The sequence below is a fragment of the Lacerta agilis genome, chromosome 6 (genome assembly GCF_009819535.1).
Source record: "Lacerta agilis isolate rLacAgi1 chromosome 6, rLacAgi1.pri, whole genome shotgun sequence".
NCBI lineage: Eukaryota > Metazoa > Chordata > Lepidosauria > Squamata > Lacertidae > Lacerta > Lacerta agilis.
The window spans coordinates 90822736-90850394 of record NC_046317.1 but is presented as its reverse complement, the minus strand read 5'-3'; the positions used below and the strand labels follow the sequence as shown (position 1 = coordinate 90850394).

General features: G+C 45.8%; 1 protein-coding gene across 1 annotated transcript; it reads right to left on the bottom strand.

Annotated features, from left to right (window-relative positions):
• Positions 1-28: 28 nt before the first annotated feature.
• Positions 29-23605, bottom strand: LOC117049255 (signal-regulatory protein beta-1-like). The gene is made up of 5 exons (XM_033153996.1): positions 23449-23605; positions 4363-4704; positions 2928-3242; positions 1630-1968; positions 29-174 (listed from the first exon to the last, which is right to left on the bottom strand). The coding sequence occupies exons 1-5, from the start codon at positions 23603-23605 to the stop codon at positions 29-31; spliced, it is 1299 nt and encodes a 432-aa protein (XP_033009887.1).
• Positions 23606-27659: the final 4054 nt, after the last annotated feature.

Here is a 27659-nt window from a genome sequence, read left to right as displayed (position 1 = left end):
CCAGGAAGGTCTCCACCAGCTCCTGTCCCTAGGTGCTCACAGCTGTGTTTCCCAGGTTCCTCTTGCCACGTGATTTTTTGAGGAAACGATATAAGAGGAAAGGGGCAAGAACAATAAGCTTGTTGGCCAGAATAAGTCCAATAAAAACACTGAAGGAGGACAGCATAAAATGATCTGCAAGGGAAAAGACAGGGGATTAACCGCCAAGAAAAGCTTTGTCCCAACAGCAAGGGGAGCCTCTGTCCGAAGACTCTGGCAAGGTAATTTTCAGAGAACTTACAATAGAAAGGCAGTAAAAGCAAGCTGCTGATCTTAACACTTCACTGTGATTGGAGAGTGTTGGGTGAGATGCTAGCCCTGAATTGGACGCCCGAGCTATCAATCTAGCTCCCCACTTCCTGGTGTTCTCCTTATATGGTGTCATTCTGCAAGACTTTGGAGGCAGGCTTTCTGGCTTTCTTAGAGAGTGTTTTGAGCCCCAGATTGGTCTGAACTGCCCTGGATTGACCCATCTGCTTCAGATCAATCCAGAAATGCACTGAACTGGGGCCAGCATCAAAATGTCACCTTGAACTCTGATAATGACTCCTGCTCAGGGCCGTCTCGTCATAGGGCCTGGGTGGCGCAGCACGCCAGGGCACCGGGCCCCCAGGGGCGCCCCCGCAAGCCCGCCAGCATATCGGGTGCCCCCTCCACAAACCGCCCCCGCCCCCATGAGCGCTGGGAAGGGCGCGCAAAGCCCCACGCCGCTCCAGTGCCACGCCACTCATCCCCCGCTCGCCCACCCCCCCTCCTGAGGGGCGGCCAGCGCGGGAGGGAGGCGGGCGGAGAGGTGGCACACGGGGGGCACCGAGGGATCGTTGTGCCACGGCGGCCGATCCCTTTAAGACGGCCCTGCTCCTGCTTTCCTGGATTGGGGGTTAGAGTTGGGTATGTGAATGTGTAGAGAAAGTAGTATATTTTACAAAGGCTAATTTGTTGCTCCACAAACATCGGCCTCAGGCCCCTCCCACCACTGGCATGTGGCCCTCAGAAAGTTTCCTGGAAACCAATTCCACCAGGGGCACCCCAAACGTTTTTGTTTCCAAGGCCAGATTTGGAAATCTAAGGATGTGTGCCGCAGGCAACAAAAGAACCCCAACGCATTTCACAAAAGAAAAACTGGTGATGCTCAGGATCTCCCTCCAAAATGAGAAGAGGCAAGGGAGCCTTATTGGGCATCAATGTGGGCATACCACAAAGCACTATGTAGGGATCCTTTGACCAGGCAGGAGGCACCTTTGGCCCTCCAAACATGGCTGAATATCAACTCCCATCACACGCTGCCATTACTCATGTTTGCAGGAGCTGATGGGAGCTGTAGTTCAGCAAGTTCTGGAGGACCAGCCAGTTCCCATATCTATCTAGTCTACACTAACTAGCAGGGCCTCTCCCCAGGGTCTTGGGCAGAAGCCTTTTCCTGGGAACTACTGCTCTTCCGATGAGCTGTAGATCCTCACTTTTAGGTGTGAAGTGGTCTGAAGATGAAACCAGCACACAAATAGACATACGTGTTGACAAAAAAGCAAACATGGATTTAGGGATGGAGGGCAAAAACCACGAAAAAATGGTGTTAGGACCCACATTTACCTATACTGACGCTTTCACTTCCTTCAGTCGGCACCCTGATGTTCAACACTGACGTTTCAGCTGCTACAGGCTGGGAGTTTTGCGTAACCATGCAAGTAAATGCAGACTGGTTCCTGTCTTCTGTGGCGTTCAGCTTCAGGGAGCTCCTGAGGGTGAATGTCCCATCCCCGTTCTGGGCCATGGGCTCAGCCGTTCCTGTTTCACTCAGGCTGCTGTTCAGAGTCAAGGCCAAGGTTGTGTCTTCTGGGTAAAACCCTTCCGCGCTGCAGCTGAAGGTCACCGATTCGTTCAGCGGGACGGGGTTGGCTGGGTTGGCTTCCAGCTTCACTCTGGGTGGAACTGTGTGGACAAAGGCCAAGAAATCAGAAGGAGGACCTCAATACCCCTGAGGGGAAGTGGTTGCCAGACTCCAGCGTGGGCTAGAATGGCATTCCTGGTAGAGTTGGGTATCATCTCATAACACCAGAACTTGGGGACATCCAGGGAAGCTGAATATTGGAAGATCCGGGGCATATAAAAGAAAGTCCTTCTCCACATTTTATTTTACAAGTCTGAAATCACAACACTACAACCATACATCTCCACTTTGGTAGATTCCTCAGAATCTCTGGACTTCCCACCTTCCCCTCCATGCGTCCTATTGTTAACCTTTTCAACTGCATATTATTCAAGAATCCATGTTTTATATTACTGTATTTTTAATATTTGTTGGAAGCAGCCCAGAGTGGCTGGGAAAACCCAGCCGGATGGGTGGGGTACAAATAAATTATTATTATTATTATTATTATTATTATTATTATTATTATTATTAATCTCCATAGTACTTGCTACATTACAAGTGTTATTGCAATTCTGCTAATGTTTACATCTGCTTACAGCGGTCTCCAAATAAATTCCCCCATTCTTTGTTGAAGTTTTGGTCTTCTTGGCTCCTGAGCTTTCCGGCCAGTTTTGCCATTTCGGCATACTCCAGCAGTTTAGTTTGACATTCTTCTCTGGTAGGGACCTTGTTTCTTTCCATCTCTGGGCTAGCAACATCTGTGTGGCTGTCGTTGTGATGCCTTGTGTTTTTTTATAATGGCCATGGCGCCCACCATTCCGGCAATGGTGCCGGAACAGAGTTCCAGTGATTTCTGGCTGGAAAAACAAGCTCTGCTTGTTCCCTACCCCTCCCTCTCAGGAACCAGCAGTGAAGCTTGCTGCTCAGAAGGCAGGTGAGAGCCACCATGATACCTGAGCCACCCCATCGAAAGCAAGGATCCGCCACCTGACAGCCAGAGCCCCACCAGTCTCTGTACCTCGTAGGATATCTCCAAGTTTGAAAAACTCCCGCAGGGGACTCCGCAAGGTCTCGTGTTCAATCTGGCAGGTGAGCTGAGACTTCACATCGTCTCTTGTGAGTGGCACCTGCACGGTGCTCAGTAGTTGGTAGGAGATGCTGTCTCCTTCTGGCAGAATGGTGGGCCCTGGGGACGTGATCCTGGTGTTGTCTTTCAACCAAGTGACTTTGATGGCTCGGGGGGAGAACCCATCCGAGGTGCAGCTGAAAGTCGCCAAGGTCCCAGATAACACTCTGCTGGCGGGACCCTTGATAGATGGCGGGGATGGCGTGGCTGCGGGAGGAAGCATCGACACATCACCTGGTGACCCTTGCAGGATAGGACCCATCACCAATCCCAAGGGAAATCCTTTTCTGGCCCAGTGGGCACATCTGGAATTTTAAGAGAGTGCCATGGGTGCCAGTCGCAAGACGGCTGCCTTGGGGCTTGTGGGTGGCAGAACACACAACGCCTGCCACATCTAGAGAGGAGAGCGCAAAATGGTGTGGACACCCCCCCCTTGCACCAATGGTGAAAAAGGCCCCTCCATCAGCCACCACTGCACTTGGTCCCAGTGAGAAGCTCTTTGCACCTCTCCCTCTTCCCTCAACTGCCCAGATGATTAATCGACCGGTTAGGAAATGAGACCAGGCTGGGACAGAGTCAGGCCCACCTATTCCCTTGGTCCATATCCCTGGCATCCAATGCAACGTGGCTCTTTGTAAAGGGGTGTATTTAATGTAGGAGTGGCCGAGGCAGTGCAAACAGGAACCAAGCAGGAAGAGCCAACGGTCTTATTGCAGCCTTTTCAGAGAATCCTTATCGTGACCTTTCATGGCGCCCTAGGAGGTGTGGTTTGGTTCACTGATGCCTCCAGGCGCTGCCTCAATGTCTCCTGTGCCACAAACTCTCCGCTCCAGATTAAATAATAAGATAAAATAAATTGCAATTCTGCAGCCCAGTCCAAGGGCTCCAGAATGAGTCCTGGATAGCTAGGAAATTCCCAGGTGATTAACTGAGTTGTCCCATTCCCTAGCAGATCAAATATTCCCACCCCGCTCACAACAGGCTCTCCACGTAGCTGAGTTACCAAAGGGGTCAAGTACACATTACAGATAAATGCTTATAATGACATCTAGGTTTTCAAAGTATGAAAAGGAGGTTTTGGACCCTGTGGGAGGAGGGAGAAGAGAGATTTTGAGCAGGATATTGCCCAGCATTGAAAGAGTTGTGCATCCTTTCTCCTTCCAATGCTCCACTACTCAAACATGCGACCCACAAGGCTATTTTCTACTTTTTAAAAAAGGTCTGAGCCTCATTAGATTCCTTTGCATTTCTATATAACATGGAGCTTTTGGGGTGAGGGAGGCAGATTATCTCCCTAGGAAACAAAGAGAAATTGAGGGATACTTACCAATCACGGAAACCTCAGTGCCCGCTCCCGATTTTAATTCTGTGTCTTGGGTTGCTGCTCTGTACTTCACACAGTAATAGGTTCCGGCATCCTCAGGTCGGATGTTGCTGATGCGGATGCTGAAGTCTGTTTTTGATCCAGCAACAACCCTGGTCACGCGGGAGGGAGTTGGTCCTCTTTCACTGTAAATGGGGGGCTGCTTTCTGTCCGACCCCTTGTGCCATTTCACGCCTCCTGGTGGACCAACTCCATTTACTGTACATGCCAGAGTGAGGGTCTCTCCTGCTGAAACAGACAAGGGTCCCGAGGGCTGCACAACTTCCAAATCTTGGCCTTTGGCACCTGCAGCAAAATGAGTAGCACGTAACCTCCAACATTTCTCTGATGAAAAGAGGGACTTCCTATTCCTTAATAATGATTTTACTATTTATACCCCGCCCAACTGACTGGGCTGGCCCAGACACTCTGGGGAGCTTTCAATGTATGTAAAAACATAATAAAACATTAAACTTAAAAAAAAAACTTCCCCATACAGTGTTGTGATATTATTGCATGCCGAGCTGCGAACGCTGCAGCAGCGAGGTCAGCTTGACTATTGTGTCTGTTTTCATCCTGTGGGAAAGCTACCAATCCTACCAGCTTTCCACACACACGTGATTTTTTTTCACTGTACTGTTGTACTTTACTTTCAGTTCTGGCTCGAGAGATGCTGGACGCCATTACAGACAGCTCTGAATTCATGAGCTGGCTATGCAGAGACATACTCTGCATTTTAACTGCAATAAAGTAGTTTTAGCCTTCACTGGCTTGTGTGTGTTGTTCTTCAAACTGGGAACAATCACATATTACTAATGTGCCCCTGGACTCGAGTAGCCAGGAGGGCACGCAAGCTTCGTTCCTGTCTGGGGGTCAGTCTAACAACTTGCCCCCCCCCCGGGACGTTTCATAACATACAGGACTGCCTTCAGACAGCTCAGGGGCCGGGGAACTCCATACCCACCAACATTTATCCAATGAAAACAGGGATGTTGTAAGGAAAAACAGGACATTCTGCGATCAAATCAGGAACCAAGATGGCTTCTGTAAATGCAGGACTGTCCTTGGAAAATAGGGACACTTCGAGGGTCTGATAGCACCATCTTCTTTAGGCTGTATCAAACATTGTTTGTGTGTGAGTGAAACAGTACCGGATTGAACCCTGTGGAGGCCTCTAGGCAGTTAAAAAAAAAATGGGGGGGGGGGGGGCGGGAGCTTGCTCGCAAATAATCTCCTAATACTTGATTGTAATATTCTTTCAAGATCAAATCAATATTGTTTGATCCCTTGTCACTGGGTACCTAAAAGGTGTGGGGCCCATACAGGGGCGGAGCTTCATGCTCCGGCACCGGGGGCGGGAAGCAGGCGGGGGCGGGGCTGGCGCGCGTTCTGGGGGCAGGGCGTGCAGCGCTGGTGGTGGGGGCAGCCGAGATGGAACCCTACCGGGATAGCGCTGTTCGGGGCACCCTGCCCCCTAAGCCCCGCCCTTCCTATGCCAGTGGGCCCATAGGTCAGTTCCTGGCTATTTGGAGTGAACTGTCTTTCACCCATGGGGCAGAGCTTCATTTTCTGCTTCTTCCCCTAGCAGCCACCTTGTAATCTGCTTCAGAGGGTTAGAGCAGAATTTGAGAGTCCATAAGGGGCGGCAGAAATGGAGGCAATGAGAGATTTTACTTTCTTGGGTTCCATGATCACTGCAGATGGTGACAGCAGTCACGAAATTAAAAGATGCCTGCTTCTTGGGAGGAAAGCAATGATAAACCTAGACAGCATCTTAAAAAGCAGAGACATCACCTTGCCGACAAAGGTCTGTATAGTTAAAGCTATGGTTTTCCCAGTAGTGATGTATGGAAGTGGGAGCTGGACCATCAAGAAGGCTGATCGCCGAAGAATTGATGCTTTTGAATTATGGTGCTGGAGGAGAGTCTTGAGAGTCCCATGGACTGCAAGAAGATCAAACCTATCCATTCTTAAGAAAATCAGCCCTGAGTGCTCACTGGAAGGACAGATCCTGAAGCTGAGGCTCCAATACTTTGGCCACCTCATGATGATGTCTCTGCTTTTTAAGATGCTGTCTGCTTTTTAAGATGCTGGCAGGCAGGATTTCTGCTGTAGACTGCCTCCTTCTGTGATTTATGTATGATGTTTTGGGGGAGTGGTCTTGAGCTACAAGGTGGGCAGTTTCAAAAGTCTATATAAGGGCTTGCGCACCAGTGTTCTGGGTCGTTCCTGCCTCCTGCAAGTGGTAGTGAGCACCCTGTTGCAACAGTTAATAAAGATCAGGCTTGCTAGCTGCTTTGCGACTCAATTTTCTCTGGTTGGGGAACCCACTTAAGGACTCTATACGGGCTCCGGAATACCCTATAAAAGGAGCAGTTTTTTTCTTATAACAGTCAACATGAAATCTGTTCACAGAGAATAACTGATGGATAAATCAGGGTGGGAAATGGTTTCAACTCTAACCACAGTCCTCTAACCTGAATATTTTGTTTGAAAAGCTATAAAGCGATGATTTTAAAAAGCAGAACAAAGACAAACCCTGCCTCGTGTTTTACTGCTTTATTACATTGAAAACAGGAATGGGGAACCTATGGGGAAGATACAAAATGGGGCATTCACGGTTGTAAAATGGAGGAAGCATTGCAATTCAAGCTATGGTTTTTCCAGTAGTAATGTACGGAAGTGAGAGCTGGACCATCAAGAAGGCTGATCGCCGAAGAATTAATGCTTTTGAATTATGGTGCTGGAGGAGACCCATGGACTGCAAGAAGATCAAACTTTGTTGTTGTTGTTGTTCAGTCGTTCAGTCGTGTCCGACTCTTCGTGACCCCATGGACCAGAGCACGCCAGGCACACCTATCCTTCACTGCCTCTCGCAGTTTGGCCAAACTCATGTTAGTAGCTTCGAGAACACTGTCCAACCATCTCATCCTCTGTCGTCCCCTTCTCCTTGTGCCCTCCATCTTTCCCAACATCAGGGTCTTTTCTAGGGATTCTTCTCTTCTCATGAGGTGACCAAAGTACTGGAGCCTCAACTTCAGGATCTGTCCTTCTAGTGAGTACTCAGGGCTGATTTCTTTGAGAATGGATAGGTTTGATCTTCTTGCAGTCCATGGGACTCTCAAGAGTCTCCTCCAGCACCATAATTCAAAAGCATCAATTCTACGGCGATCAGCCTTCTTTATGGTCCAGCTCTCACTTCCGTACATTACAACTGGGAAAACCATAGCTTTAACTATACGGACCTTTGTTGGCAAGGTGATGTCTTTGCTTTTTAAGATGCTGTCTAGGTTTGTCATTGCTTTTCTCCCAAGAAGCAGGCGTCTTCTAATTTCGTGACTGCTGTCACCATCTACAGTGATCATGGAACCCAAGAAAGTGAAATCTCTCACTGCCTCCATTTCTTCCCCTTCTATTTGCCAGGAGGTGATGGGACCAGTGGCCATGATCTTAGTTTTTTTGATGTTGAGCTTCAGACCATATTTTGCACTCTCTTCTTTCACCCTCATTAAAAGGTTCTTTAATTCTTCCTCACTTTCTGCCATCAAGGTAGTATCATCAGCATATCTGAGGTTGTTGATATTTTTTACGGCAATCTTAATTCCGGTTGGGGATTCATCCAGTCCAGCCTTTCGCATGATGAATTCTGCATATAAGTTAAATAAGCAGGGAGACAATATACAGCCTTGTCGTACTCCTTTCCCAATTTTGAACCAATCAGTTGTTCCATATCCAGTTCTAACTGTAGCTTCTTGTCCCACATAGAGATTTCTCAGGAGACAAATGAGGTGATCTGGCACTCCCATTTCTTTAAGAACTTGCCATAGTTTGCTGTGGTCGACACAGTCAAATGCTTTTGCATAGTCAATGAAGCAGAAGTAGATGTTTTTCTGGAACTCTCTGGCTTTCTCCATAATCCAGCGCATGTTTGCAATTTGGTCTCTGGTTCCTCTGCCCCTTCGAAATCCAGCTTGCACTTCTGGGAGTTCTCGGTCCACATACTGCTTAAGCCTGCCTTGTAGAATTTTAAGCATAACCTTGCTAGCGTGTGAAATGAGTGCAATTGTGCGGTAGTTGGAGCATTCTTTGGCACTGCCCTTCTTTGGGATTGGGATGTAGACTGATCTTCTCCAATCCTCTGGCCACTGCTGAGTTTTCCAAACTTCCTGGCATATTGAGTGTAGATCAAACTTATCCATCCTTAAAGAAATCAGCCCTGAGTGCTCACTAGAAGGACAGATCCTGAAGTTGAGGCTCCAGTACTTTGGCCACCTCATGAGAAGAGAAGACTCCCTGGAAAAGACCCTGATGTTGGGAAAGATGGAGGGCACAAGGAGAAGGGGACAACAGAGGATGAGATGGTTGGACAGTGTTCTCGAAGCGACTGGCATGAGTTTGGCCAAACTGTGGGAGGCAGTGAAGGATAGGCGTGCCTGGCGTGCTCTGGTCCATGGGGTCACGAAGAGTCGGACACGACTGAACGACTGACCAACAACAAAATTGCAATTCATCTTCAGATACTACAGAATCAATGTCCTAAGAGAACTTATTGCCATGGCCTGACATTTCATTGAAATATGCAAGTTCAATATAATGCAAACTCTGGAGACTGTGAGATATGGTTATGAATACTTAAAGGACTGGTTCCTCCAAATTTGCCACCTTTGATCATGTCCACTACAAGTGCCTATAGCACTATTCTATTATTATTATTATTATTATTAGTTCGCAAAAGATATCCAAAGCTACTTACAAGCACTATCTAAACACTAAAGCCAATTGCATGAAACACAAGAATTAAAAATCTAGAAAACACATCTCTGCAAATGCAAGATGGGTCTAACAGATCCGGCAGCACTAAAAAAGGCCACAAGTACTTGCAACCTTCTACCTCAGGGCCAAAAAGCTCAGGTAAAAACGGAGAGCACTCCACAAATGTGGAGCCACCACTGAAAAGGCCCCTTATAACATAGGCACTCCCGTGATAGAGGCACACAGAGAAGGACCTTGGCTGACAGCCACAAGTTCCCTGTATTTTCCTGCTACACTGAAGCTCACCAACCTGGTGCCCTCCACAGCCAATCCCCAAATATATTGGGGGCACCAGAGTGGCAATTTCTGGAAAGTTGTAGGTCATACTGGACTTTACCATACCTAGAAATCTGAGCAAGCCTGCAAGTTCAACGTCTACCTTTAAACACTCACCGAGCATCTGCAGGAGAAGGAGGAGCAGCAGAAATGAGTGAGGATACGCAGAGACGGAGCCCAAAGTAGCCATCGGGGTGACAGAAAGGAAACCCTTCTGTGCTGTGTCTGAGCTCAACCCTTTCCCATCACATGCTGCCTCCGCAGAAAAGGAAGAGGAAACGGTTGCTTCATCTAGTTCCGAAAAATCCTGCTTAGATTATTTAAAAGCCCCAGAAATTGCGCAAGAGATGGAGGTTGCAGATCACAGAACTGCAGAGGTGAAAGGGACCCCAAGGTTCATCTGGTCCAATCCCCTTCAATGCAGGAATCTCAGCTAAAGCACCCATGACAGGTGGCCATCCAACCAGCGGCGGAGGAAGCCTCTGCACCGCCCGGGGTGGCGCCGCGGAGTCACCCCCCTCGGGGCGGGGCGTCGCGACGTGGAAATGCCGCACATGCACAGTCCATCTGGCCTGGTGCCGCTGCTCCCGTGGCGACCCGCCAAGCGGGTGGTGGGGCATGGGGCTGCTGTGTCCCCACGGGCCGCCGCTCGATCAGTGGCTCACTCGGTCGCCGCGGGAGCAGCGACACTGACTCGGATGCACTGTGCATGCCCTGAATTTCTGGGCATGCGCAGTGCATCCCACCCGGTGCTGCTGCTCCTGTGGTGACCGGAGGAGGCGCCGGGTAAGCAGTGGCTTGTGGGGCTGCCCCGGCCATTCGTGGAGCAGCACGGGTGGCGGGGAGTGGCGGGAGGGGGCACCCCCAGCCCTGGAACCCGGGGCGCCCCAACCCCATCGCCCCGCCCTTGCTACGCCACTGCATCCAAAATCTGCTTAAAAACCTCCAATGAAGGAGAGTCCACCAGCTTCCAGGGGAGCCCGTTCCACTCTTACTGTCAGTAAGTTCTTCCTGGTGTTTAGTCAGAACCTCCTTTTGTAAATTGAAGCCATCGGTTCAATTCCTACCCTCCAGAGCAGGAGAAAACTGTCAGTTTGCATTTCTTAGTGCAGAAAGTATTGGTCTGATGTGCAGAGATCTTTCCTATTCTAATTAATTCAAGAGGGTTCTGGAATCTTCTGGAAGCGTCTCTGTGTGAAAGGAACAAGCACAAGGTTCCTGATGTTTGGGCACAATTCCTTCAGAGAAGCTGAGTACAGCTGGCTTAAACTGGTTCTCTTACCTCTTTCCGTCAAGGTCATGCCGACTATAATAAGAGGCCAGAAGGAGCCTGGGTTTCACTTTCTGTTTCTATCTCTTTTACTTCTGGTGTGGTGTTCTGTATATAGCATTAAGGTTTAGTCTTATTATAAGTTATTGCAAGTTTAAGTTAAGTCTGCTGCAACTGGATTTCTTATGGACAGGGCCAATCCTGAATGTTTTGGATTTGAGACCATTATGCTCATTTGCCTTCAGTAGCAGCAAAGCTCTGCTGGATGAAATATTAATTGCCTCTGGTGGTCTATTTTTTGGGGGTGGGGGTGGGAATCCTGCAATGTGTTTAAGTTGTTATTCTCCTAACTATCATAGAATCATAGAATCCTAGAGTTGGAAGAGACCACAAGGGCCATCCAGTCCAACCCCCTGCGAAGCAGGAAACACCTGGATCTGATGGATCTCTCAGTGGCCTTTGATACCATCGACCATGACATCCTTCTGGACTGTGTCCAGAAAGTGGTGTTGGGAGATGAGCGTTCAGACCCCTGGGCTCTTGCCTGTGGGGTGCCTCAGGGTTCCGTCCTCTCCCCCATGCTTTTTAAAAAAATTTTAAAGAGATTTTTTATTATTTTTCCATTAAAACAAAGAAAAGAATAACATAGCCTAAACACCAACATAAACACTATAAAAACACAATACATAAACACAATAAAAACAATAACAATATAAGCAAACATAAAATAGACACATATACAAACCTTAACCAACACTTATCTTCGTAGTTTTCTTATTACAATCTTCTCTATTCAGGGGACTTCCCCCGTTCCCTCCACTGTCTTCAAAATCATATATATGTTCTAGGTAGCTTTATATCTTATTCCATTAACCTTTACCATATTTTTGATACACTTAGCTTTACTTAATCAAATACCTAATCAAATATAAACCATATCTTAAACACCAAATCTTAAAATACTTTTTTAACAATTAAATCATTCGCACAAAAAAGTTTCTTCGAAACAATTTTATCTAATATAAACCTACTAAAGCCGATCTTCTGCTTAATTCTGCTCAAATATTCAATTTTACTGATTTAACTAGATAGTCTTTAAATTTTTTCCAATCCTGTGACACCTTCTCCTCCCTCTGGTCTCGGATTCTGGCGGTCAGTTCTGCGAGTTCCATGTAGTCCATTAGCTTCATCTGCCATTCTTCCACTGTTGGGATCTCTTCACCTTTCCAGATTCTTGCCAATAAAATTCTAGCCGATGTTGTGGCATACATAAAAAATACTCTGTCCTGACTGGGAATCTCTTCATTGGTCATGCTCAAAAGAAATGCCTCTGGTTTCTTAGTGAAGGTAATTTTCATTACCTTTTTAAGCTCATTATAAATCTTATCCCAGAAAGCATTTACCCTTGGACACGACCACCACATATGAAAAAAGGTACCTTTCGCATGTTTACATTTCCAACACACATCTGACATTTTGGCATTCATCTTAGCTATCTTAACTGGTGTCAAATACCATCTGTATACCATTTTCATTATATTTTCTCTTAAACTGTTACAAGCAGTAAATTTGATACCTTTCTGCCACAATCTCTCCCAGTCATCCATCATAATATTATGTCTCACATCTTTCGCCCAGTCTATCATTGCCGATTTAACCAATTCATCTTTCGTATGCCACTCTAGCAACAAATTATACATCTTGGAAAGGTTTTTAGAGTTCGATTCAATCAGTTCTGTTTCCAGTTTTGATTTTTCCACTTGAAAACCAATTTTTTTGTCTAATTTGAATGTTTCATATACTTGGTGATATTGCAGCCAGTCGGGGACTTGACTTTTGACTTCATCATAGCTTTTCAGCTTAAATGAGTCCCCTTCCTGCTGCAATATGTCCATATATCGTAACCAACTTGCAGACATATTCGGTCTCTTATAGGCCTTGGCCTCCACTGGTGAAATCCATCTAGGAGTCTTTCTCTCCAGTAAGTCTTTATATCTAATCCAAACCTGATACAGGGATTTTCTAACTATATGAGTCTTAAAAGTTCTGTGAATTTTAACCTTGTCGTACCAAAGGTATGCATGCCAACCAAACATATTATCGTGTCCTTCCAAGTCCAACACATCCACATTCTCTAGTTTAAACCAATCCTTCAACCAGCAAAAGGCCGCTGCTTCAAAATAAAGTCTTAAATCCGGCAGGGCAAAGCCTCCTCTCTCTTTAGAGTCTGTCAAAATCTTAAACTTAATTCTAGGCTTTTTGCCCTGCCATATAAACTTCGATAGGTCCTTTTGCCATCTCTTAAAGCAATCCAATTTATCCAAAATTGGTATGGCTTGGAATAGAAACAGCATCCTTGGTAGGACATTCATTTTAACCACTGCTATTCTTCCTATTAATGACAATTTTAATCTTGTCCATATTTCCATGTCTTTCTTTATCTCCATCCACAGTTTTTCATAATTATCCTTGTACAGGTTCAGATTTTTTGCTGTGAGATTGATACCTAGATATTTTACAGTTTTAACAAAATTAAGGCCAGTGCCTTCTTGTAATCTTTGTATCTGTTCTGCACTCATATTTTTACCTAAGACTTTGGTTTTCTGCTTATTTAGTTTGAAGCCAGCTACAAGTCCAAATTGTTCAATTAATTCCAAGGCTTTGGGGACACTGCTTTCCGGTTCCTGTAGGGATAGCATCAAATCATCTGCAAAGGCGCGTAATTTGTATTCTTTCTCTCCCACTCTAATTCCTTTTATCTGTTTATTTTTTCGTAGCATATTTAGGAGGACTTCCAGGACCGTAATAAATAGTAAAGGGGAGATAGGGCACCCTTGTCTTGTTCCTTTCTCAACTTCAATTTCCTCCGATATCACACTGTTTACTATTATCTTTGCTCTTTGTTCTGTATAAATGGCCTTGATGCCATTTAGAAATTTTTCTCCAACTCCCATCTTTTCCAAATTCTTTTTCATAAATGTCCAAGATACTTTGTCAAATGCTTTCTCTGCATCAATAAACAATAGTGCCGCATCTGTATTTATGTTTCTCTCCAGTTTTTCTAATATGTCCACAATAATTCTTGTGTTATTGCTTATTTGTCTTCCTGGTAAGAAACCTGCTTGGTCTTTATGTATATAATCTTTCAACACTCTTTTCAACCTTGTAGCCAAAACATTTGCGAAAATTTTATAATCCACATTCAAAAGGGATATTGGACGATAATTTTTCATTAGAGTCTTGTCCGTATCTGGTTTTGGAATCAGTCTGATGAAGGCTTCTTTCCACGTCTCTGGTGCCCTATCTCCTTCTAGAATTTTGTTGCAAATTTCTTTCAACGGCTGCGATAGCCAATCTTTCAAAATCTTGTAGTACTTTGCTGTTAATCCATCAGGTCCTGGGGCCTTCCCCAATTGCATATTGTTAATTGCATCCTCTATCTCTTGTGTCGATATTGGGTGGTTGAGGGTTATTAGTTTTTCCTCTGGGACTTTTTGCAATCCATTTTTTTCCAGAAATCGGTCTATCTCTGCTTCTTCTATCTTCTCCTCCTTGTACAACTGCTTGTAAAATTTCTGAAAACACCATCTGATTTCCTCCGGGTTCTCTATATTTTTTCCATTTACTGCCAAATTACTGATGACATTCGCCTTTTGTCTTTTCTTTAGTTGCCAAGCTAGTAGTTTTCCACATTTATTTGCAGATTCAAATGTTCTTTGCTTCATCATTTTCACTTTCCATTCAATGTCTTGATTCATAATATTCGCATATTGGGATTGCAAGTATTTAATTTCTTTTTGAATTTTGACACATTTGGGATGTCCTCTTAATTCTTTTTCCTTTTCTTTGATTAATTTCAACAATCTCTCCATTTCCGCATTTTGTAGTTTCTTCTTTTTTGCTTTTTCACTTATGAGGAATCCTCTCATTACCGCTTTACTTGCATCCCAAACAATCCTCTTCTCCACTTCAGAGTTCCAATTGATTTGAAAGTACTCTTTCATCTTTTTCACCGCTCTTTCTACTAGCTTGGTGTCTCTCATCAAAGCGTCATCCATTCTCCATCTAAAAGAATCCTTGGAAATCATTTTTAAATTTAGCTGTACCGGATTATGGTCTGAAAATGTTTTTGGGCCGATTTCCGCCTTTCGTATTTTTGGAGCCAATTCATTCGAGATCCAAATGTAATCTATCCTCGACCATGACTGATGGGGTTCGCTGAAATAAGTTGCCTCTGTTTCGGTGGGATTTTTTAACCTCCAAGAGTCCACCAAATTCAAATTGTCCACCATTTCAAAAAGAGTCTTTGGGAGTTTCCCATCATGCGTTAATTTAGTTCTTTGAGATCTATCCATTAATGTGGAAACTGCACCATTAAAGTCACCAAGGCAAATTAATTTGTATTCCAAATAGTCCAACAGCAGATCATGTATATTCTTGTAGAAAATCGACTTTCCATCATTTGGTGCATAAAGTCCCAGAATCAAAAATTTTTCGCCTTGTACGTTAATTTCAATTGCGATGTATCTCCCTTCTTCATCTTTAAATAGCTGTCTTGGGCTATATTTCTCCTTTGCATATATCACTACTCCTCTCTTCTTGACCTTATCCAATGATATGAACTCTTGGCCTAGTTTTTTGTTCTGTAATAATCTTCTGTGTCGTCGAACTATGTGGGTCTCCTGTAAACATATTATATCTAAATTTTTCTTTTCTAAGTTGTAAAACACTCTGCGTCTCTTTGGTCTCTGGTTCAATCCCCGAACATTCCAAGTCATTAATTTGAGCGCCATTTTGCTTTATTTAGTCTCCTTCTCCAGTTGCCTCTCCTTTCTTGCCTTCTTCTGGGTCCTTTTGGCTTGGTCCTGGTACTCCCGGCGGTGGAAATACCGCTGGAAACTTATACAGCTGTGCTGGATCGAGTGGTGTACCTTTAAATTGTTCCAGATGTTTGTCCAAGAATTTTTGCTTTTCCGCCAGGGATTTTATCCTTATCTTTTTCCCTTCAAACGTAAATGCCAGGCCCTCTGGAAATTCCCAACTGAAGGAGATGTTTCTTCTTCTTAGCTCAGCGACCAAATCGTTGTAGGGAATTCTTTTGTCCAGGAAAAATTTGGGGATGTCCTTATAAAAAATGACTTTATTCTGCTGTACCACCAGGTTATTTTTGTAATGCAAGTCCAGAAAGTAGTCTCTGTCGTGTCTATCATGCAGCACAATCAAACAGTCGCTGACTGTTTTAGTGCTTTTCTTTCCTCTGGATCCTCTGGGTCCAAATCTGAAGGCCTTCACTATGCGTGCTGAGACGTTTACCTCTTCTAACTCCCAATATGTTGAAAATTGCTCCACAATATAGGCTTTCAGGTCTTCCCCTTCCAATTCTGGAAGACCCCTCAGACGGATGTTCCCCTCTCTCTGGTGGAGTTGAAGAAAGGCAAGAGATTCTTCTACAGTTCTCTGTCGTGTTCCAATTTGCTCTATCTGCTCCAAATCTATATTGTCCAATTTCTCCTCCACCTTTTTTATTTTTTCTCTGACCACTTTAATTTCCTCAGAATCCTTTTTCAAGGTTGTCACCTCCTGCCCAATTTTATTAATTTCTTCTCTGTTCCTCCTTACATTTTCCTCAATTTGGCCGATTGATTTTTCCAAAATCTGGGTGGATTTTTTAATATCAGCTTTTATATCCACTTGGAGTTTTTCTATTGCAGAGTTAACTGTTGTGTTAACTGATGCACCAATTGTATTCACTGACTCTTGCGTCTGCTTCAACCCCTCAGTCACATTATTAAGTCCTGCTGCTATTTCTGCAACACTGGCAACCAATTTCTCCATTTGTTCCTGCAAAGTTAGGGAAACAGAGCCTTTTCTTCGTTCAGAGCTACTTGTTTTAGATCTAGTGCTCTCATGCATTTCCTGTGGGCTCTGCAATTGTAATCTCAAGGTCACTCCAGTTGCTGTGGTAACAATCTCAGACATTCACAGCAGAAGACCAACAGTCCCAAAAATAAACACCAGGTGGCCAGCAGCTCCCTTCTGAGAACAAAGAGCCTGCTGAGCCAGGAGTCCCACACAAGTCCAATAATTCAACTTTTAGGCAAAGAGTTCAAATTTTCAAAGTACCAAACTTTCTTATAGCCAAGAAGAGTTATTTTTAAATAGCCCAAGTCAGTAGCTGTTTCTCGCTTGCAGTGTTACCACCAAGTCCATATAATTACTTGTATCTGGCTGCAAAGCAGTTAAAATGTCTCCACTGGTAAACAGTCACTGAAGCAGTAACAAAGAAAAAATGGCAACAAAATAATGCAGCCCGCTTCCGACCCCGAATCCTAATCCAGAGGGTGAGCGGTGTCTTCTTTTGCCATATCACCTGTTTTTAAGTCTCTAAACATCCTTAAAACAACTTTTAATCCACTTTTAAAAAGTTTGGCAGAGTTCGCAAAACTTTTCCGTTAGTCGCGGCTTTGATCTTATAACGCTACCAAGCTCGCGCAAACAGTTCAAAGAGAACAGGCTTCATTTTGACGTTTTCTCTGTAAGCAGTGTTCTCCAAAGTTGTTAGATAGTTCAAAACTTTTACTTACAGAGTTTCTTTTGCAGTTTCTATGTCGGAAGTGCCGGGTGCTCGAGTCTGGCGGGATCGCTGCTTTGTCCAGAGGAGGCAGCCGTCTCTTCAGTCCCGTGCCGGAGCTCCGCTCGCCTGATTTCCCCCCTTACGAGGGTCAACCAGGAGCGGAGACGACACGTCTGGGACCCACAAGACACACGGTCCACGGGACGCTCTTCCCGTGGCTCTAAGGGACCCGTGGCGCAGGCACGGTAGTCCCTATAGCCTCGCAGTGGACGGAGCTATTCGGCTCCCGTCCGCCATTGACCGGCACCTAACCGGAAGCCTTCCCCATGCTTTTTAATATTTATATGAAGCCGCTGGGAGAGATCATCAGGGGGTTTGGGCTGGGTGTTCATCAGTATGCGGATGATACCCAGCTCTACCTCTCTTATAAATCAAAACCACTGAAAGTGGTGAATGTCCTGTGTGAGTGTCTGGAGGCAGTTGGAGGATGGAAGGCGGTCAATAGATTGAGGTTGAATTCTGACAAGACAGAAGTACTGTATTTGGGGAACAGGGAGTGAGCGGGTGTGTGGGACTCCCTGGTCCTGAATAAGGTAACTGTGCCCCTGAAGGACAGGTGCGCAGCCTGGGAGTCTTTTGGACTCACAGCTGTCCATGTTGGCGCAGGTCAATTCTGTGTCCAGGGCAGCTGTTTACCTGCTCCATCTGGTACGCAGGCTGAGACCATATCTGCCTGTGCACTGTCTCGCCAGAGTGGTGCATGCTCTAGTTATCTCCCACTTGGACTACTGCAATGCGCTCTACGTGGGGCTACCTTTGAAGGTAACCTGGAAACTACAATTAATCCAGAATGCAGCAGCTAGACTGGTGATTGGGAGTGGCTGCCGAGGCCATATAACACTGGTCCTGAAAGACCTTCATTGGCTGCCAGTTTCCAAACACAATTCAAAGTGTTGGTGATGAACTTTAATGTCCTAAATGGCCTTGGCCCAGTATACCTGAAGGCGTTTCTCCACCCCCATCGTTCAGCCCAGACACTGAGGTCCAGCTCCGAGGGCCTTCTGGCGGTTCCCTCCCTGTGAGAAGTGAAGCTGCAGGGAACCAGGCAGAGGGCCTTCTCGGTAGTGGCGCCCGCCCTGTGGAACACCCCCCCCACCACATGTCAAGGAAATAAACAACTATCTGACTTTTAGAAGACATCTGAAGGCAGCCCTGTATTGGGAAATTTTTAATGTCTAATGTTTTTTTTTTATGTGCTGTAAGCTGCCCAGAGTGGCTGGGGAAACCCAGCCAGATGAGTAGATGATAATAATAATAATAATAATAATAATAATAATAATAATAATAATAATAATAATATGCTGGTGCGGCAGAGGCAACAGGGACAGCTACAGGCACATGTGGTCGACGCGCCCAAAGGTGGCAACTGTGGGAGAAAATTCATTCCTGAGGGGTCAATACAGAGGCTCAAACCAGATTATCACACTTTTATTGAGTAATGCATTACTGGACAGAGTTCAAAAGAGTCTGTGAGAGCATTCCATCATCTTGGCTGTTTCATCCTCTAGCCAGCTATCTCCTGCCCTTTCTGCCACCCCAGCACCTCACCATCACTTCACCCCACCCAAACACAGTCCTTTCAAACACTTATTCAACCCAAGCAGTCAGTCAGGCTCGCTCTAAACTGGCCCCCTCCCCACCCCCCACCCCAGTTTAGTGGTCAGACTGTAATCTTAACAGACACAAGCATAGCCTTAATAATCATGAGATTTATAGAATTTCTGCCTCGTGACATTTTGGAACCAGGCGATGAGTCAAATAGATAACATTTCTGACAAATGAAAGCCAAGAGCTGGTGAACAAACATTTAACTGGAATTGTGTTGATGGGAGCATGTGTGGCTATGGCCAAGTTCTGGAAAGACCTCAAGGGAGCTCCCGTAGCACCCTGCTCTGAGAGAGTGTGGCAAATAACCCCCATGGAGAAATGAACACAAAACCTGAAACTATCCAGAGGAATAAAACACAAGGGGGCACAGAGAATGGTGGAACTGTTGGGATTTTTATCTATCCTCTGCTGCTTTAGCAAGAGCTGGTATGATTCTGTGAATCACATGAGTGTCTGAGTGAGTATGAGAAAGGAAGTTGGTCTTATCTCTTCTGCCTAAGTGTTGTTATTGTAATTTAGTTTTACTTTTACAGTGTCACAGTTCTGTACTGTTGTTTGGAGAACACAGACGTGCTTATGGAGTTTCTGCATATAAGACTGTAAATAAAGTAGTTTAGGGCTACAGATGAGTCTTTCTTCTTGCTGAGTAATGCCAGAAGACATTGTGTGCTCTTTTCACGAGAGAAGAGTCGCAGATTACCGGCGCTCTGGACTGAGGGATGATGCCAGCCAGAGAGGGTCAAGGAAGATGCTCCGGAGTCTTGGGGAGTTTGCTGTCTGGTCCCCAGAGTGTTTTTCCAACAGGAACTTCATTATGTTCACAAACACACCGGAAGATGAAAGGCGTACGCCCATTTGTGGGATAGTGTAACAAACAACTATATTGGGTTGCTTCTTGCTACAATATAACTTGCTTCTACTGCAAGAGAATAACTTGGTTTGCATGGTGGTCTCTCCAGGAAAAAAAGTTGAAAGGGTGTTAATAATTTTTGTTGTTCCAGTATAAGGGGCATCAGCTTCTGAAATGCTGGAAAATCACAATAAAGAACATGGGGGTAGGGGGGGGGGAAACAACAGTGAAAAATATCCCTGAAAACAGTTTCTAATCCAATGCAGATACATAACAGGATAAACATCTCCAGGGAAAAGACTTGTTGAGAAAAGGAGGACTTCAGCGGGTGCAGAAATGGCTACTTGGGAGGGTACCTTTCTGATACATGATGGAAGGAAGTTTCAAAAGGTCGCTGGCACCATTCCCACATTGTGCAGAGTGGATCTCATGAGATGGTAAGGGGTGAGGCGATCTCCAAGGTATCCTGGCCCCCAGCTGCATAGGTCTTTGGTCACCAGCGCCAGCACCTTGAGATGTAGACAAGTTGCAGGAAGGTCTCCACCAGCTCCTGTCCCTAGGTGCTCACAGCTGTGTTCCCCAGGTTCCTCTTGCCACGTGATTTTTTGAGGAAACGGTATAAGAGGAAAGGGGCAAGAACAATAAGCTTGTTGGCCAGAATAAGTCCAATAAAAACACTGAAGGAGGACAGCAGAAAATGATCTGCAAGGGAAAAGACAGTGGATTAACCGCCAAGAAAAGCTTTGGCCCAACAGCAAGGGGAGCCTCTGTCCAAAGACTCTGGCAAGGTACCGGTAATTTCCAGAGAACTTACAAATTGTTAAAGGCAATAAGAGCAAGCTGCTCGTTCATAGGGCTGCTGCTATACGTCTGGGTTTTCCTGGTCATATCTGGGATTCATCCTTTTAAAATAGCGCTGGGTGGGGAGGAATTTCTGGGAAAATGTCTGGGAAAACTGGGACGTGTGGCAACCCATGTCAATTTGTTTTGATTTGTTGTTTTTTTGCAAATTTCCTTAAAAATAGCTGGAAAACTTAGCTTAACAACTTATGCACTGTGATTGGAGAGTGTTGGGTGACTGGAAGCTCCTCCCTTCCCGGTGTCTTCCTTATATGGTGTTTTTCCGCAACACTTTGGAGGCTGGCTTTTTTTGAGCCCTAGGTTAGCCTGAACTGCTCTGGATTGATCCAGCTGCTTCAACCAATCCAAAACTGCCTTGAACCTGCAAACTTGGCATTATCAGCACCATGCTCTAACCAGGGGTCAGCAAACTTTTTCAGCAGGGGGCCGGTCCACTGTCCCTCAGACCTTGGGGGGGGCACGGAATATTTCTTTCTTTTTTTGGGGGGGGGGAAATGAACGGATTCCTATGCCCCACAAATAACCCAGAGATGCATTTTAAATAAAAGGACACATTCTACTCATGTAAAAACATGCTGATTCCTGGACCGCCCACGGGCCAGATTTAGAAGGCAATTGGGCCAGCCCCAGGCCTTATTTTGCCTACCCTTGCTCTAACCCAGGCACCGCCAAATTTGGCCCTCCAGCTGTTTTGGGACTACAACACCCATCATCCCTAGCTAACAGGACCAATGGTCAGGGATGATGGGAACTGTAGTCCCAAAACATCTGGAGGGCCGAGTTTAGCTCTAACCAGCTCGATCCAGGGTAATAATCAATAGTAAAAAAAGACTCCTTCATCAGCCACGACTGTGCTTCATCAGAGAGAGATGCTCTTTGCCCCTCTCCCTTCCCTCAAATGCCCAAATAATTAACTGATCAATTAGGAAATCAGACCAGGCTGGGGGCAGAGTCAGGACCACCTATTCCCATGGAATAATGACCCAGGTATGTACCAGGACTCAACCCAAACTGCTGGCACTGCAAACGGGCCAGGGGCTGGTTTTCCCATATGTACTGGGATTGCCCAGAGGCAAGGAGATTCTGGAATAAAATTCTTAAGATCATTAATGAAGTTTTAAAAGTGAAGTTATCTATAGACTTTAACCTAATGACAATGGGATTACTTGGAAATATAGCCATAGAGAAAGGGGACCAGTTTACATTCAAAGCCATGATTCTAGCAGGAAAGGCAACAATAGCGCTGGGGTGGAAGGATAGAAAAAAATGGACAGAAGAGGTCTGGTCTAATTATCTTTTTGATTTTATCCAATCGGATATCATTGCAGTCACGAAACAGGAAACGTCATGGAAGGTCAAGGCTACGATGATCAAGACCAGATGGAAGCTCTATTTTCAATGGATAATAACAACCGGGGGGGGGGGGAAGACATTCGGTGGAAATTAATGACTCTATGCCCGTGGCTGAGGTCTACTGTTTGAACCCTTGCAATGGACCATGGGTGGGGAGGGGGGTGGGAAGGGAAAAAGGAAAAAACTGTACGGGTAATTCAATACTTGACGGAGATTATACAATGTATGTAAAAATTCTCGTACAATAAACAATTTTAAAAAAAACGACCCAGGTATGTTGCAGACATCCAGAGAGCAGGATTTCTTAGAAAGCATAGCCATAAGAGAACTTGCTAGAGGACCACCTCGCCCCTGGGACTCCCCCAGGCCACACACCTTCTTCCTAGGCCATACCTTTATTGGTCCCACTTTGCTCACTGCTTGTGTGTTTCTCCCTGGCTGAAATGTGTCCTCGAGCTACAATTGTGCCTCTTACTGGCCTGCTATATTTCACATTAATATTATTACCTTATTTATTTGTATTTTTAAAGGTTATTAGGTTTAAATACCGCCCGTCATCAAAAGATCTCAGGGTGGATCACAAGGTTAAAATACAAGATAAAAGCACAAACAAATAATTAAGCCAGGAGCGACCAAATAATAACACTCTCCGCACAAAAAAACATTTAAAAATGTTTCCTAGTGGAAAGAAAAGTTTTTTCTTTTGTATGCTAGCATGGCGCCAGAATGGTGATAGCAGCTAAATGGAAAACACAAAAGGTCCCAACAAAGGATGAGTGGATAGGCAAGTTAAACGAGTATTTGTTAATGGCAAAACTGGCAGCAGCAATAAGAAACCAAACAAATCAAAATTTGACGGAACAATGGAAATGTTATGAGGAGTATATGGAGAAACATTGCTCAAAGAAAGAAGTGCTAATATGCTTGGAGTAAGAGATGTGAAGGAATTTTTAAATATTCAATTCACATAAAGAATTAAAGACGACTATAGAAATATACAGAAACTAAGAATGTACAAATAGTGAATAAATAGCTTACAATGGATGTCGAAAGAGTGACGGGGGGAAGTCAGAGGGGTGTTTGGTGGTGGGTGTGAGGATGGGATGGGAAAATGGGAAATATATGATATTGTATGTTAATGTGAGAATGTATTGGTTGTATTGTGTTTTAATCAATAAAAATTTTTTGCATTAAAAAAAACATTTAAAAGAGTTAGAATATTAATTAGAATATTAATCAGAGGAACGTTTTGTGGCTCCATCCACTGTTCTTTCTTTTTTAAGTCTGACCTTCATCAGAGACCTTTGCTCACAATATGGAACTTTTGTACTGAGGGGGGCATATTTTCCTCCTTGGAAGCAGAGAGAGTTTGAGCAGGGGACTTACCGATCACAGAAACCTCAGTGCCCGCTCCCGATTTAAATTCTGTGTCTTGGGCTCCTGCCCTGTACTTGACACAGTAATAGGTTCCAGCATCTTCAGGTCTGATGTCGGTGATGCGGAGGCTGAAGTCTCTTTGTGATCCAGGAACAACCCTGGTCATGCGGGAGGGAGGTGGTCCTCTTTCACTGTAAACGGTGGGCTGGTTTCTTCCCAAACCCTTGTGCCATTTCACGCCTCCTGGTGGACCAGTTACACTTACTGTGCACGTCAGAGTGAGGTTCTCTCCTACTGACACACACAAGGGTCCCGTGGGCTGCAGAACTTCCAAATCTTGGCCTTTGGCACCTGCAACAAAATGAGTAGCACCGTCTATCTCCAGAATTTGGGCTTGTATCCAACATCCATCCATCAACCTTTTATTGGCATCAAACAAACATACACAGTGGCGTCGCTAGCCTCTGCGCTGCTGGGGGCGGCGGCAGCGCAGAGGCACCCCCTGGGGGAGGGGCACGACGCGCGCGCCGTGACGTCATCATGACGTCACGACGCACGTGTATACAGAAAGGGGGGATTTCCCCCTTTCCGAGGCTTTTTTTCGGGGGGGGGGGGGGTGGTGACCTGCGAGGAGGGGGGGACGGGTGACCCCCACCCCGCTGGTCGCCCCCCCCCGCCGAAAAAAGCGGCGGAAAGCGGAAAAAGAAGCAGAGCGGCGCTTAAACGCGCCTGCTCTGCTTCCTTTCCAGGCTTTCCCCGCCCCCCCCCCGCGGTTTTTTTCGGCGGGGGGGTGGTGGTGACCAGCGAGGAGGGGGTGACAAGGGTGACCCCCACCTCGCTGGTCGCCCCCCCGCCGAAAAAAAGCGGTGGAAAGCGGAAAAAGAAGCAGAGCGGCGCTTAAACGCGCCTGCTCTGCTTCCTTTCCAGGCTTTCCCCGCCCCCCCCCCCCGCGGTTTTTTCGGCGCGGGGGGGGTGACCAGCGAGGAGGGGGTGACAACCCCCCTCGCGGGTCGCCCCCCCCCCCGCCGAAAAAAAGCGGCAGAAGCACCCCATCCATGTGCTGCTGCTCCGGGGGTGACGGAGGGAGCGGCGGCGCGTGGGAGTGGCGGGAGGGGCCGCCGCTTGACACCCCCACCCGCCGCTGCTCACCCTGTCACTGGGGGCGTCCCGCCCCCACCGCCCCTCCCCAGCGACGCCCCTGAACATACATACATACATACATACATACATACAAAACAGAAGCGGATTAATACTTTCACAGTGGCACAGATTAGAAGAGAAAAGAGACAAGACTCCGGTGACCACGATCACATCTCTGGGATTCCTGATAACTCAGACGACTGCAGAATATTATGACGAGAAAAGAGCAAATGTAGGTATTGAGCTACCAATTTGGTAAGCTCCTGGTCAGTCCCCGTTAGTAGGAAATGCAAGACTTCCCGCTCTGGTCTCCTTCTAGGGATACAGAGCTGGTCCAGGAATTGCTGGCGGAGATCGTCGTAAAGTTTGCAGTGAAAAACCAAATGAACAAGGCTTTCTACCTGGTGGTCATCACATGGACAAATCCTCTCACCCTCCACCCTGCCTGAGAACCTTCCCCATAGGAGGTTCGATGGATTTGCATTGAACCTGGCCAACGAAAAAGCCCTTCTTTCTGGGGGGTTCAGTAGAAAATCAAGATAATTACAATTTGTTTCATGTGCCTACGGAAGATGAAATAAAGAGGGGAACATGTTTTGCCTGCTGCCTCTATGAGTTCTTGGCGCTCGATGTCCCACAACCTAGTTTTTATTGTGGCCTTGGCAGATAGTAAGGACATTGTGCGCAGGAATTCCACTGATAGCCCCAGTTGTTGAACCTTCCTGTTGAAGTGTTGTAGCCCAAACGGGAGGAAGTTGTATCCAACATTGTGTGCTTGTATCCAACATCTCTTCTCCTCCTTGCAGCCCCTGAGTGCCCTCAAAATCTGCTTGAGAGGGTTACAGCAGGATTTGAGGGTCCGCGAGGGGCTGCAGTGGAAGAAGAGGAAAGTGAAATCCCACAGCATGAGCAGACGTCCTCTCACACAACGATGCAGTTATTTATTTATTAGTTTTCCAATATACCCCCAATAACAGACAAATTGAAACAATAACAATTAATGCCCAAACTATACAATTATCAAAATGCCAATCAACTTCCAATTAATACATTTGAGTTAAAGTGCCCCCCCCACATGGTGATTTGGGCGCATTTCCGATTTTAGATCACTGCATTCCATAATCTTAATTAATGTCACTTACATTTCAGTTATTATAATAATCCCTTAGTCAACAGCTACATAATTAATGGTTTCTATTCGTGATGTTGCAATATACACATTTACAAAGCTTCAAGTGAGGAACTCAAAACTGTTCTCTTTATTCTGCCCTGTATGTGAAACTGTTAGGTCCGTGGAGATACCTTTTGTCCATTTTGGTGTTTGTTGTTTTTAAACGGAGGTGAGGCAGGAATTACTCTGTCTTTCCAACAGAGTCTTGAGCTTCCCCTCCCCCTTCTTTCTTCATTTCAGATCAGGCTGGCTTCTGAAAAGGCCGAGCCACTGTTGACCATTGCCTAGTACTCCAACATCTCGTTGAAAAGTATACGGTCAACAAATCTTCTGCCCTATATGCGGCTTTTATCGATCTAAAGTCTGCTTTCGACTCCATTTCAAGAACCAAACTCTGGGAGAAGTTAAAATCTTCATCAATAGACCCACGTCTCTTCCATCTGATAAGATTATTATATACGAACACCTACCTTAGGATCCGCTGCTCGCCTGAGGGGCATCTAACACGTCAGGTACCTACTCAGCGGGGTGTCAAACAGGGATGCGTACTAGCTCCCCTTTTGTTTAACTATTATATAAACGACATGGTATCCAAAACAAAATAAAAAATTCTTTCCAGTAGCACCTTAGAGACCAACTGAGTTTGTTCTTGGTATGAGCTTTCGTGTGCATGCACACTTCTTCAGATACACAGAAAGCATGCACACGAAAGCTCATACCAAGAACAAACTCAGTTGGTCTCTAAGGTGCTAAAGGTAAAGGTAAAGGGACCCCTGACCATCAGGTCCAGTCGTGTCCGACTCTGGGGTTGCGGCACTCATCTCGCTTTATAGGCCGAGGGAGCCGGCGTTTGTCCGCAGACAGCTTCCGGGTCATGTGGCCAGCATGACTAAGCCGCTTCTGGCAAACCAGAGCAGCGCACGGAAACGCCATTTACCTTCCCGCTGGAGCGGTCCCTATTTATCTACTTGCACTTTGACGTGCTTTCGAACTGCTAGGTGGGCAGGAGCAGGGACTGAGCAATGGGAGCTCACCCCGTGGCAGGGATTCGAACCGCCGACCTTCTAGTCAGCAAGCCCTAGGCTCTGTGGTTTAACCCACAGCGCCACCTGGGTCCCCTCTAAGGTGCTACTACCTTTTAAAGTAGTGATATCTTCTTTTATCTAAAAATTAGAGCAGCCTTGCCCTTTTGCGCTTTGTCCTTGAGTGAGGAGATCAAACAGCTTCCCTTACTTTGCCTCGCACTATTCTTTATTATAATTAAGTCACAAATGTAACCCAAAGCTACATAGAAACACTCTCTCTAAACACTAAGATCAGTTACAAGAAACACAACCCTTAAAAACATGGGACATACAGATCCTGTTCCACTCAAAAGAGTCTGCAAGTACTTGAAACCTTACAACTTCAAGGCCAAAAGCCCAGGTCACAAAAGAAAGCATTCCACAAATGGGGAGCCACCACTGAAAAGGCCCATTCTACCATTGGCACTCCCGTGATGGAGGTACACAGGGAAGGACCTTGGATGGCTGCCGCAGGTTCCCTATATTTTCTTGCTACACTGAGGTTCACCAACCTGGTGTTGTTCATAGCCAATTTCCATATATCTTAGGGGTACCAGAGTGGCGGATTCTGGGAAGCTATGGGTTATACCGGATTTTACTGTAGCTAAGAATCTGAGCAAGCCTGCTAGTTCAATGTCTACCTTTAAACACTCACCGAGCATTTGCAGGAGAAGGAGCAGCAGAAATGAACGAGGAGACCCAAGGAATGAGCCCATGGCAGTCACCAGGAGGGCAGAAACGAACCCCTTCAGTGCTGTGTCTGGCACCATCTCATTTCCCGTCAGATGTTGCCTCTGTAGAAAGAAGGGGGGAACTGTTAGTTCCTCCTCCTAAATTATATAAAA

Coding starts and splice junctions, on each gene's coding strand:
- LOC117049255 (XM_033153996.1), bottom strand. CDS start 23,605: ATGACCAGGGTTGTTCCTGGATCACAAAGAGACTTCAGCCTCCGCATC. Junction 3,243..4,362: donor CACTGAGGTTTCCGTGATTG/GTAAGTATCCCT, acceptor TTCCTCCCGCAG/CCACGCCATCCCCGCCATCT. Junction 1,969..2,927: donor ACTTGGAGATATCCTACGAG/GTACAGAGACTG, acceptor TTGTCCACACAG/TTCCACCCAGAGTGAAGCTG.